Source organism: Colletotrichum phormii, assembly GCF_030913505.1.
Source record: "Colletotrichum phormii strain CBS 102054 chromosome Unknown BDP81scaffold_36, whole genome shotgun sequence".
NCBI lineage: Eukaryota > Fungi > Ascomycota > Sordariomycetes > Glomerellales > Glomerellaceae > Colletotrichum > Colletotrichum phormii.
The window spans coordinates 383,536-395,854 of record NW_026851478.1 but is presented as its reverse complement, the minus strand read 5'-3'; the positions used below and the strand labels follow the sequence as shown (position 1 = coordinate 395,854).

General features: G+C 56.3%; 3 protein-coding genes across 3 annotated transcripts; 1 reads left to right on the top strand and 2 right to left on the bottom strand.

The window, feature by feature from the left end:
• Positions 1-305: 305 nt before the first annotated feature.
• BDP81DRAFT_441681 (quinone oxidoreductase) lies at positions 306-1,687 on the top strand. The gene has a single exon (XM_060591615.1). The coding sequence runs from the start codon at positions 424-426 to the stop codon at positions 1,549-1,551; it is 1,128 nt and encodes a 375-aa protein (XP_060438422.1). The 5' UTR covers positions 306-423; the 3' UTR covers positions 1,552-1,687.
• Positions 1,672-3,254, bottom strand: BDP81DRAFT_441679 (fungal cellulose binding domain-containing protein). Its single transcript, XM_060591614.1, has 5 exons — positions 2,985-3,254; positions 2,738-2,921; positions 2,211-2,677; positions 1,805-2,134; positions 1,672-1,750 (listed from the first exon to the last, which is right to left on the bottom strand). Exons 1-5 carry the CDS (start codon positions 3,139-3,141, stop codon positions 1,746-1,748), a joined length of 1,143 nt encoding a protein of 380 aa, XP_060438421.1. The 5' UTR covers positions 3,142-3,254; the 3' UTR covers positions 1,672-1,745.
• Positions 3,255-4,555: 1,301 nt separating this feature from the next.
• BDP81DRAFT_400382 (beta-ketoacyl synthase domain-containing protein) lies at positions 4,556-12,064 on the bottom strand (the record flags this gene model as incomplete). The annotated part of the gene is made up of 2 exons (XM_060588684.1): positions 4,556-4,605; positions 4,666-12,064. The coding sequence occupies 2 exons, from the start codon at positions 12,062-12,064 to the stop codon at positions 4,556-4,558; spliced, it is 7,449 nt and encodes a 2,482-aa protein (XP_060438420.1).
• Between the last annotated feature and the right edge of the window lie 255 nt (positions 12,065-12,319).

Sequence of the window (12,319 nt, the reverse complement as noted above, 5' to 3'; positions counted from 1 at the left end):
TCGCTTGCGGTGCCGGCGTCCCGAATGACACACAACTTGTTGCGACCCGCTCCGCACGGCTTACGCAGTCCGGTTAGTGTCTCTAGCCAGCCAGTCAAGCCAGTTCCGCCTATTCAGCCCTACACAAAAGCTTGTCGCGCGGGAAAGAAAGCTTGAGCTTTGAGGCCAATCTTTGCCACCGCGACGCGAGATGAACTCGTTAGTCTAACCCGTTATTTAGAGTAATGCTTCCCGGCCGCGCGCGGTTTACTTTCTAATGCCGAGCGCGCGGCGCAGTGAGGGGAGCCATGTTTTGGGCTTGCTTACTACGCAAAAGAATGCATGCTCAGCGTCTCGCAGTGGCGCCGCCCCTAAGTATCTAAGTGTGTACTTGAGTGAGAGTATGTATGTCGAGGTAACTTACCGGTTCTGGCATGTTGAACGATGCGGTTGGGCACAATGTTTGTCTGCTTTTCTTTGTTCACCCGTCGAACAGTATATAACAGTCTCAACCCCAGACATCATCCCAACTTTCTCAAGACCCAGAGTCAATATCTAAGCACTACATCAGCTTTATCTTCTTCAGCAAACCATCTCAAAGGTCAAGCCCATCAATCCCACCCATACACAATGCACGCAGCCCTCGTCAACACCTGGGGCTCACCCCCAACCTACACAACCGTCCCGGACCTCCCAGAATCATCCTCAACACAAATCCGCCTCCGCGTCCTCGCAACAGGCGTCCACCGCCTCGTCCTCTCCCGCGCCTCGGGAAAACACTACACGGCATCCACTCTTCCGCACCTCCCCGGCGCAGACGGCGTAGGCGAGGACCCGACCACCGGCCAGCGCTACTTCTTCACCGCCCTCGCGACAGGCACCTTTGCGGAATTCGTCAATGTCGAGCGAGCCGCGGTTGCACCACTTCCAGAGGGCGCGGACGCGGCTGTCGTCGCTGCGTTTATGAACCCCGTCATGAGCAGCTGGATGGCGCTGTCTGCGCGCGCGGCGCCGCAGGAGAAGGGGTTCACTGTTGCGATTCTGGGAGTGACGAGTGCGAGTGGACGGGTAGCTGTCGATATTGCTCGTGCCAAGGGCGCGGGACGAATTGTTGGCATTGCGAGGAACGCTGCTGCTATGGAGGAGATTCCGATTGACGAGCGCATCGTTCTCAATGGTGGAGAGACGGACTGGTCGAAGCTGGGTGAGGTGGATGTTGTGTTGGATTATGTCTACGGTGCTCCGGTCGTGGAACTTCTGAAAGCCTTGCCCAAGTCGGAGAAGGAGGTGCAGTATGTTCACATTGGCTCCGTGTCTGGCGATGGGGACATAAATCTTCCCGGGGCGATCTTGCGGGGGAAGAGGGTTGCCCTCCGTGGTGCTGGCCCGGGGAGCTGGCTCATGAGGGAGTATGCGAATGAGCTTGGTGGGATGGTTGGAGTGACTGCTGGATTGAAGGGCAAGGAAGTCAAGGTGATTGCGATGAAGGATGTTGAGAAGGGATGGAGCGAGGCAGGATTGGGGAAGACGCGCGTTGTTTTTGTAAGCGATGACCTCACGAAGTCATCTTGATCCTTGATAGTCTATGATTAGCGAGATGGAGGTCATGATACCTCAGTTAGATTGTTCAGTTGAGATCTCTCATTATGAGAGTTAGAGTATGTCATACGCATCACAAATTCGGACAATTTTCTTCGCAATTCTCGTAGCTTAGACTGACTATCTGGACGACTACTTTTTGTGACAGCTACATAAGCCAAGCCCACTTATGCTACAACTTCCGTTAGAACACAAGCACGAACTGCTGTCAAACGGGGCTACTAACAAGTGAACCACGGCGCACCAACAGCAGCCGCAACAGCCTGAGCCACAAGCTTCTGGATCTGCACGCCAGGGTGGTAGTCGTTGAACCACAAGCAACTAACGCCATCGGCATTATAGCACGTGGCATCAGGAGCGCCGTAAGCAGTCGGGTTGTTGATGGCCTTGTCAAACGCGGGAGTGGTATCGACAATCCAGGACGTGATGCCGGAGTTCTTGGCCTTGAAGGTCGCGAGGTTGCTGGTGACGAGGTCGTTGTACTGCTTGATAGCCGCTGCAAGCTGGGCGTTGGAGTCGGCGCCGTTGGCGAGCATGAGGGGCGTCTTTTGGGTTGCTGTGTGAACGTGTCGTCAGTCTTGATGAGCGGTCTCAACGCAAGGAGTAGATAAAAGGCCGAGGTCAAGACTCACGCGGAACACCAAGCAACACAAACTTCCTCACCCCGGCATCATACAAAACCTGCAACTGATCAAAATACCGCCCCAAAACCTGCACCAACAACGCCTCCCGGTTCGAAAGCCAAAACGCGTTTCCCACATCATTAACGCCCATCCACACACCCACCAGAGTGTTATCCGCCGTCCACGGTGCCCAGCTCGGCTTGAAGGCCAGACTGCGCGAGAACTCGGCCACCTGGTCGATGAAGCTGAGCACCGTGCTCGCATAGGGCGCGATGAGGCTCGCGTCCGTGGTGGCGCCGCCGTAGGCTAGGTTGTAGGAGTAGGTTAGGGAGGCGTTGAACTGGGTGGCCATGAAGCCGACCCAGTCGAGGCCGCCTGAGGCGGTCCAGCCGGGCAGGTCTGGGTTGCCGAGGGGGTTTTGGGGGTTGGGTTTTGTGGAGTTAATGTTGAAGCCTGTTTGGGAGTAGGAGTCTCCGCTGGGGGTTTGTTTAGTTGTGGTTTCTCTTGCTGTAAAACAGGTATGCGGTGTGACTTACAAGGTGATGAAGTACTTTGGCCCGGAAGGAGACGGGACGGAGGTGGCGGTTGATGTCGGGGCGCGGGATGAAGAGGCGGAGCGGACGGAGGTGGTGATGGTCGCGGCACGGCTGGTAGTCGAGGCCGGAACGCTGGTGGCTTTAGTGGAGGAGACGGCCGGTGCCGTTCCGGGAACGCATTGGTCTACAGAAAGTCAACTTTTGATGCCCGAACATCCATCCCCTTCACCGACTCGATGATACGCACAGTACCAAGCATTCTGGGAGGAGCAATACGCTCCAGAAGCACAGCTAGTTGAACCCGTCCATCCTGTGCCGCCGCACTGTCCCCAGACGGGAGCTTGCGCGTTGGCTGAGAGGGCCAGACCGGCAGCGACGAGGACGTATGCCGTGATACGAGCCATTGTCGTTGTGGATTGCGATTACAGAGGGAACAGACCAACCTACCACAAACAACCAAGGACCCAAAGATGGGCAACACGGCATGTCGTCTTTATATAGACATACGAACTTGCCCCCTCTTCCTTGAATACTACATCACCCCATCCCGCTTTCAGTGCTCTCCGGTGGGAACCTCCATCCGTGATCCGTCCGTGAACCCAATCCAAACCGGGAAGTTGGTCGAGCGGTGCTTCCGAAGCCATCAGTCCGCAGAGGCTCGTTCGAACCTGAAGGGGTTCCCTGCAATCATTGGGGGGGGGGATCGTCGGTATCTAGGGGACCCCTCCCCTACGCCCCCCGTTCGTGCGGAGATTCATCTCGTGCCTGGGAATAAACGGCAAGCTCGTAGGACCCAGGTCCGCGGTTCGCTTTGGTAAGTGTAAACAACTCGACCAAACCATAAGAGCAAACAACCAAGTGTAGAGAGGGGTGACGGATGGAGAGGAGGGGGAGACTAGGGCAAGAAAGCTTGAGAAGCACACTTGACAAGATGGAAGTGGATCATGGTAGGCCGGCAGGCCGGGTGGTAGCGTGGTGTTGATGCGAGGACGCGGAGGGAGGGCATCCCCAACCCCAAAGAGGCAACGGGCGGGATCCACATTGGATGCCACGGCCGGATGAGCGGGATCCTTCCTGGAAGTTGGGGTTCGGACGGTTCATTTGTCTTGCCCGAATGGTTATATTGCAATCTGTGGGTTTGGAAAGCTTAACATTTTGGGGGATGAAATGTGTTGATTCTTGATTCTCCTTGGTGGGCAATTCCTGGTCCGCTGCTCAACATGGATTGCCTGGCCATCTACCTTCAGAATGCTTCAGGAAGAGCATGGAGACTCCATCACAGCGAAGCCAAATTACAACCAGGAATCAAGATATGGGAAGACCAAAGTGAGGAACAAAATCTTTCAAGTTACTCTAACAAACAGCTATAGATATTTGTAGGGACTGTGGTATATCTCAAAGTCAAAAAACCAAACCAGGCATGAAGCAAAAAACAAACGACTTGATGAGCAAGTCACTGACCGAGTTCCAGATATTTCCATCTCCACATCTCAAGTATTCCTATCCAAGTCCAGAAAGCCATCCTTCCAGCCCAATACACCAAATCATACAAACAAATACAAAAAGATATCATAGCTGTAACAGACTTGACAAAGGAACAACCAATTTTCCCAACCACATCAAATCCATCCATCCACCAAACCCCAAGGCTGAAATGCATAGTAAAAACAGGAAAAGCAAAAAGTAAACGTGAAATGCAGCGCAGACATGATGGTACATAACATATTCTCAGAGGAGGTACTGGTAAGAAGATTTCACAGCCCTTCTTGGTTCCCCTCTCACTCTCGGGTCTAGCCCGTAGAGTATGGTATCGGCATTTTATGCCTTGTTCTTCTCCTTGATATAGCCATCAGCAATTTCAAGACACACTATTTCCAAAAGTCAGTCAAAGTCCAATAGGCAAAGATCAGAAGGGGAGAGAAACTCACACTTTGCAACGCTCGCGCTGCCCAGGATCTTCATCACAGAAACATCTCGCTCAATCACCTTCCAAAACCACCCCCTCACCTCCACAGCAACAAGCGAGTCCATGCCCAGCTCGCCAACGCTATGCTCTCCCTTGACGCTGCCCTCGCCTTGTCCGAGGACGACCTCGAGGTAGCGGGCAAAACCCTCAGTCAACACCGCCGCAACCTCTTCTGTACCGCCCTCGACGGTCTTGATTTTCTCCTTGAGACTCTGCTTGCCCTGGCCCTCGCCCTCGTTACCCTCATCATCATCCTCAAAGGTGAAGTGTGAGAAGCGCGGGTCAATCTGCCAGTGCAGCTTGTCCTCGCGGTTAGCATTGTACCGGCTGAGACCAGTTGTAATATCGTAGATTTGGCCGTCGAGAGGGCGGCCCGCGACAATGGCCTCGAGAAACATGTGGTGGATGTCGCGCTCCGAGATGGGCGGGTATCCGTCCTTCTCGAGGAACGCGTAGATGTCGGTGCGCTCGCGGTGGAGGAGACCCAGGCCGTAGATGACGCCAATGTTGAGGACCGAGCCTGCCAGGCCGCGGATGCGACGGTTGGCGGCGAGACCGTTCATGTACATGTTGGCTGCGGCGTAGTTGGACTGTCCGCCGTGACCGCCGGGCGCAGCAAAGGAAGAAGTCATGATGAAGAACTCCATGTCGGCCTCGCAGAAGATCTCGTCGAGGTTGCTTGAGCCAACCGTCTTGGGACGCATGACCCTGTTCCAGGTCTCGACGTCCATCTGCGCAAACACACGATCGTCAAGTACCATGGCACCATTGATGACACCAGCGACCGGCGGCATCTCCTGCGCTAGTCTCTGCTTGAAAGCCCGCACGCTCTCGATGCTGGTGACGTCGAGCCTCTCGATGCGCACTTCGCACCCCTTGTTGCTGAGGTCCTCAATCCACTGAGGCTGCATATTGGGGTTACGACTTGCGAGAACAATGTGGCGCGCGCCGTGCTCGAAGAAGAGATTGCATAGACTCTGGCCCATGTCGCGCGTCAGGCCGACGAGGACGTACGTCTTGTAAGGGCGGAGGAGCTGCGTGCCAAAGAGGGGCTTGGCGATGTGCTGCACCTCGCGCTCGGCGCGCCAGTCGAGGATCTGGAAGGGCTTGCTGCTGCCGGTGTGGTCGAGGAGTTGAGGGACGGAGATGGTGTCCAGGGTCGGGTAGCCGATACGGCCGTTCATGCTTCTGACGTTGGTGATTGCCTTTCCGATGGCAGTCTCCCAGAGGTGCTCAATATCCATGGAGTCACCCAGGGCGACGACGTGCTCGGAAGTCAGGAGGGAGAAGCGAGAGTGGTACTCGCAGTTCTCGGGAAGGCAGTCGAGGATGGTCTCGGAGAGCTCGCTGCCCTCGGGGAGGAAGTCGATGACGGAAGCTCCGTCGGCAGGGAAGAGTGCCTTGAGCTGGCGATTGCTGGCGTAAGGGTGGATGTAACGCTGGCCAAAGGACTTGCGCTTCGATCCGCTGGTGGTGCAAGCAATGACGTTCGCACCCTTTGCCTCAAAAACCTCCTTCATGCACTCCAAGAGAGCGACATCAGGCTCCAGGAGAAGCACAGTCTGCTCCATCATGTCTTCAGCGACAGACAAGGCCACAAGGTATCTCAGGACGAGACCTAGCAAAAGCTTGGGCTCAATGTTGCTACTGCTGAGCTGGAAGACACAAGAGTTGGGGACAGTAACGTAGGACGAGTTGGACTTGGTCATGGCAAGGCACAGCTCGCCGGAAGTGACTTCCTTGCCGATGCAGACGTGGGAAGCGTACTTGAGTCCAAAGTTGATGACCTCGACTGAGCTGTACTTGACTTGGATGACGCTCTGATCGGGGATCGCCACAGCATCATCAATGTCAGTCTCCTCGACAATGTTGGCAGTGTAAACGGCGGATCCATCGCCAGACTGGGCAGAGATAACCTCGACGCATTGCTTGAGAGTGTTGGCCTCGTCAGCAACAAGTCGGCGAGGGCAGTTGACACGGTCGTTGCCCTCCTTCCAGGGAAGAAGACGAGGAATAAGCCTCTTGCCGTGCTCCATAAAGATCTCATTCTCGTGAGACCACAGCAACTTGCCATCCTGGGCTGCGCTGTGCAGAGCTTTCATGCTGAGACGAAGGAAGGTCTCAGCGACGAGGTCGCTCGAGTCGCGGCGGGAGTCCAAGTCGAGCATCTGGAGCTTCAGGCTGGGGATCTCAGCAAGCATGGAGCGACAGAAACCGAAAGTGGCCGCGTGCTCAGGGTTGCCGGCGCGCGAGTTCATAGTAACCCAGAGGACAACCTTCTCAGGCGCCATCAGGGCGCGGAAGAGATCGAGACGCTCGGGTGTCATGGAGCTCATCATGGGCTCATCGAGATCCGCAAGGAAAATGACAGAGCCGATCTCGTTGAAAATGGCCGGCTGAAGGGAGTCCAAGTCGGCGATGATGTCGATGCTGCTGCACAATGGGCCCAGCTTCTGGTGCACCTCGGCAGACAGGTCGGCCGTGTTCTCCTGGGCACCAATGATGAGGGTGTGGCCCATGACCTTGGGAACGGAGCTGTTGAGGGGGCTGAGAGCCGCGTGCTTGATGTCCGACTCAGCCTGTCTGACAATGAGGGAGAAGTCGGGAGCGAAGAACTGTTCAGCGTTCTTGGAGACGCGCGCAAAGCCGCACTCATCGAGAAGGTCGGGCCACTCAGGGGGAGTAAGCGGCAAGTCAGCCTGTCTCCTAACACCAAAAGCGCGACGAAGTCTGTCACGAAGGGGGCTCATCGACTCATGAATGAGGATGAGGAAACCACCGGGCTTCATGAGACTCTGAACCTGCTTGAGCTTGGAGCGCTGCTCAGCGCCCTTGACAATCGAGGTCGTCAGAACGACCAGGTCAAACGGCTGGAGAGACGAGCTGTCCTCATTGTCAAGGATCTTGGTGTGCTCAGTGTCAATCTTCTTCTTGATCGCGTCGGACGAGACCCTCGCCAGGAGGTCCGGCTCAGTCTCGTTACCCAAAGTGTAGGAAACAAACGAGCCCTTGAAGCCTTCGATGACATGCTTTGTGAGCGCCGTCTCGGGGTCGGTCAGACCGAGCACTCTCATGCGAGGGTATCGGTGAGCCAACTGGGAGACGACGCGGCTGACGTGGGAGCGGAAGCGATGAAGCTGCTTGGCCTCCTGGATGATCGTCGAGAGCATCGCGGGGAGGACATCGGGGATGTTCTCTCCAAGCAAACGGATGAAGCTCAGGGCGTGCTGGAAGGGAGACTGCAGGATGTAGGCATCCAATAACTCGGCAGTGTCCTGTTGCCAAGGGCTAGGGGAAGCCTCTGACGGTCTGGCCTTGGGAGGAGACATGGGCGTGGCTGGCGGGGTGAAGAAGACGGGCGAGGATGAGAGATCCTTGAGCGAGTCATCGTGGATGTAGAAGCGCGCGACTCTCTCGCAGGCCTCGAGCAAGATACGCTCGGTAGCGACGTCCTCTTGGCTAAGGTCGGCAGCAATGATCTCGTGCTCAGGGTCCAGATCGCACACGGTGGTGAGGTAGAGTTCCTTGTCGTCCTCGGGCTTAGAGTTGGCAAAAGAAGCCACCATGAGGCCTTCAACCTGGATCTCCATCTCGCCATCGGGGTTGTAGATGCTCATGTCGCCTACAAACTTGGTCGTCGCGGTCTTAGTGCGAGGAATCTCCTGAGTGATGACTGAGTCGACGAGCAGGGATGCGTTGTCTGCAGGCTTGCCATCACAGAGCGCGAGGTTGAAGCGAATCTTCTCAATGCTTCTGGGAAGGAAAGAAGTCCACAGAGACTTGTCGCCGGGCGAAGCCACAGCGGCAAACACGGAGTGGAAGCAGCTGTCCAGGGTGGCGGGGCTGACTCCGAGTACCGTGGTATCAGTGCCGTGGAATTTCTGGAGAGTAGCCGAGCAGAAGTTGTATCTGCGATCGATGCTCTGGAGAGCGCGGAAGGGACCGGTGTAATCCAAGCCGATGTCCAACATCATCTGATAGAAGGAGTCGGTGTCGGCGGGAAGCGTCTCAGCCATGGAGGGGTCGCGTGTGGGAAGGGCATCTTCGGAAGGCTCGCCAAGGTAGATGCGAAGGTTACCGGTAAAGTTCTTCTGCATGGGAGTGACACCATCGGCGTAGCAGGACGTGATGGTGAAGACACCCTCAATGATCTTACCAGCCAAGCGGCCCTTGGTGGAAGGGGGCGCGATGCTCAACGAGACCAAAATCTCAACACCGTACGTGTTGGCCTCCAGGGAGATACCGCTCATGAACTCGAGATCCGTAAGCTCAACAACCGAAGCCTCACGACCATTGAGAACAGCCTTGGCAGCATCCAGTGCAAGCACGCAGTAGGCAGAAGCAGGAAGCAGAGCCTGGCCCTGGAACTTGTGGTGCTGGATCCAAGGGACAGTCTCAAGCTTGAGGATGTTGCGCCATCTCATCTCAAACTCCGTATCGTCGCGAGTACGGACACCAAGAAGCTCATGAGGTCCCCTCTCGCGGAAATGATACTGGTGGGCGATGCGAGACTCACGGTAGTGCATCTGGCTGTGGTCCCATGGGTAGGAAGGCAGTTCCAGTCTCGAAGACGAGAGACCAGGCTGGGTAGACTGTGCAACGAGAAGGTTCCAATCGATGGCATCGGTGCCAAAGTAGTTCCATGTGAAGCCCAGGAATTCGGCAAAGGCGTGTCTGTCATCCTTCTTGCGGTCAAGCAGGCCGGCGTACGACAGAGCGCCACCAGTGGCAGCTTTGACAGTCTGCTGGACGGGACCCTTCAGCGCGGGGTGAGGACCGACCTCGACGGCACTGGCGAAGGGGCCTTGGGAGTTGAGAGCAAGGTCGATTGCCTCGTAGAAGGAGACGGCCTTGACCATGTTGTCCTTCCAGTAAGGACCCTTGAGCTCTTCAATGCTTGGCTCCGTGCCATCAGCATACACACTGGAGATCCAGACGGTCGAGTTGCGCTGTCTCGGCTCAATGCCGCAGCCAGCCAAGTCTTCCATGTACTGGGCCGCCGGCCTCTCCATGTGGGCCGAGTGGTAGGCAGTATCGACAACAAGAAGACGAGCAAACTTCTTCTCCTCGGTCAACTCAACCTGAAGTGCCTTGACCGCGTCCACGTCTCCAGAAAGGGTGACACTGGACGGTGCATTGCTAGCAGCGACCCAGATACGGCCCTTGATGTCATCCCGGGCGCAGAGGGCTGAAGCCTCGGCGCGGGTCATACCGACAGCCATCATCATGCCCTTCTGTCCATCCTTGCCGCCGGCAAGGTGAGCAGACATACCCCTGTAGTAGGAGATGAGCATGGCATCGCGGGCGCTAAGCACGCCGGCGGCATAGGCAGCACCGATCTCGCCGGATGAGTGACCGACGACAGTGTGGAAGGAGACATTGATGCTGCCGAGGAGATCGATGAGAGCGATCTGCACCGCCGTGCAAAGAGGCTGGGAGAGAGCGGCAATGTTGATGCGGGAAGAGTCCTCTTGGTGAATGAGCTCCTCGATGAGTGACCACGTGGGAGGGTGGGGGCAAGCCTCGAGAACCCTCTCGAGATTCTCAATGGTGTTCCGATAGACGCTGCTAGAGTGGAAGAGCTTGCGACCCATGCCAGACCACTGCGCTCCTTGACCAGTGAAGATGCCGAGGATCTTGACTTCGCCGCCGTCGAGCTTGGCGCGAACACCAAGCTCTGGGTTGGAAGAAGACCCGGCCTTGGAGAGGAGGTTGTCAAGCGCGGCAATGACTCCATCGCGGGAGTCCGCGCTGATGGCAGTGCGGTAGGTCAGGGCCGAACGGTGGGCGTATAAGTTGTAAGCGACCTCGTCGGCCGACTTGTCGGTGGACACCATGAAGTCGCGGAGGGCCTGGGCCACGGCGACGAGAGACTTCTGGGACTTGGCGGAGATAACTAGAGGAAGGCCAACGGCGGGCGCTTCGGCATCATAGGAGGAGGTGGTGGTGAGCGAGGGGACTGGCGTCTCCAGGGCCGGAGCGAAGTGCTTCGCGACTTCGTCGTGGATGCTCGGCTCATACCTCTCGATGATGGCATGGGAGTTGGTGCCGCCGAAGCCGAAGGAGTTTACGCTTCCTCGGAGGGGCTGGCCAGTCGGGGCCTGGGGCCAAGGGACGATGTCGACAGGGATACGGAGGTGGCCGTAGAACGGCTTCACGCTAGGGTTGAGGGTGTTGAGATGCAGGTTGGGTGGAATGCAGTTGTTGATCATGGAGTGGACCACCTTAAGCAGGCCGGCTAGGCCCGCGGCGCCTTCCGTGTGGCCGATGACCGTCTTGATGGATCCGACCACAAGCTTGTTGTCGACACTCTCGGCAGTAGTCTTGGCCTCGTTGCCGAAGAATGCCGTTGAAATGGCCTGAGCCTCCCTGGGATCGCCGGCCTGGGTGCCCGTTCCGTGGGCCTCGAAGTATTGAGGTCTATCGATGGGGTTTTGGGAGTCCAGACCGGATCTACGGTACGTGTCCCGAATCAACTCGGCTTGAGCGAGGGGGCTGGGCATGGTGATACCCTGAGTGCGTCCGTCCGAGTTGACGCCGGTCTCTCTCACGATGCTGATGATGGAGTCACCGTCTCTCAAAGCCTGTGAAAGGGGCTTGATGAACAGGGCTGCAAAGCCTTCACCGCGGGCGTATCCGTCTGCACTTACATCCCACATCTTCGACGTACCTGTAGGGCTGAGCATGTGCAGACTGGCCTCGCTGATGAACTGCTCGGGGGTGATCATCAAGTTGGCACCGGCCACGCAGGCCATCTCACACTCGCCAGATCGGAGACTCAACACGGCCTGGTGCAGAGCGACGAGACTTGATGAGCATGCTGTATCAATGGTCATGGAAGGACCGCGGAAGTTGAAGAAGTATGAGATTCTGTTGGAGAGAATAGCTCTTGAGTTGCCGGTGGCGAAGTACTGGTTCGATGTAATGTCGTCTCTTTGGCATAATGAGTCGTAATCTTGGGTCATGAGTCCAGCGTATACGGCAACCTTCTTGCCAGCGTATTTCTCGAGTGTGTATCCGGCCGATTCCAAGGCTTCGTAGACGACTTCGAGAATGATTCGTTGTTGAGGGTCGATGGCCTCAGCCTCCTTTGGTGTGATGTTGAAGAATCCGGCATCCCATACGCGGTGATCTTCCTCGAGGAAGTAACCCTGTGTTGCGTTGGTGGCTCCATGGTATTCGCCGTCTGGGTGGTAGAACCCTTGGGCGTTAAACCGGTTATTCGGGACCTCTTGTGATAGTTGTCTGGGGTTGGTGAGAAGATCCCAGAGTTTTGTTGGTGATGTTACGTCGCCAGCGAATCGACAACCTGTGCCAACAATGGCGATAGGCTCTGACTGGGGTCTCTTGTAGGTAGACATTGCTGTCAGGGGTATTTCTAGGATAATTAGGTATTATGGGGTGGGGGGGGTGGAGAGAGAGAGAGAGAAAAGAGAAGAGTATAAAACTCCGTGTAAGTCGTCGACACGTGGGTAGAATTGTTCGATGCGTGAAGATGGATGTAAGAGGTATAACAATAGAGAAGAATGGGAAGGGCTGTGGTGATCAGGGGGAAACACATCATACTGGACGGTGCGATGTGAAGGGATATATAGACAATCACTTCGATAGCAGCA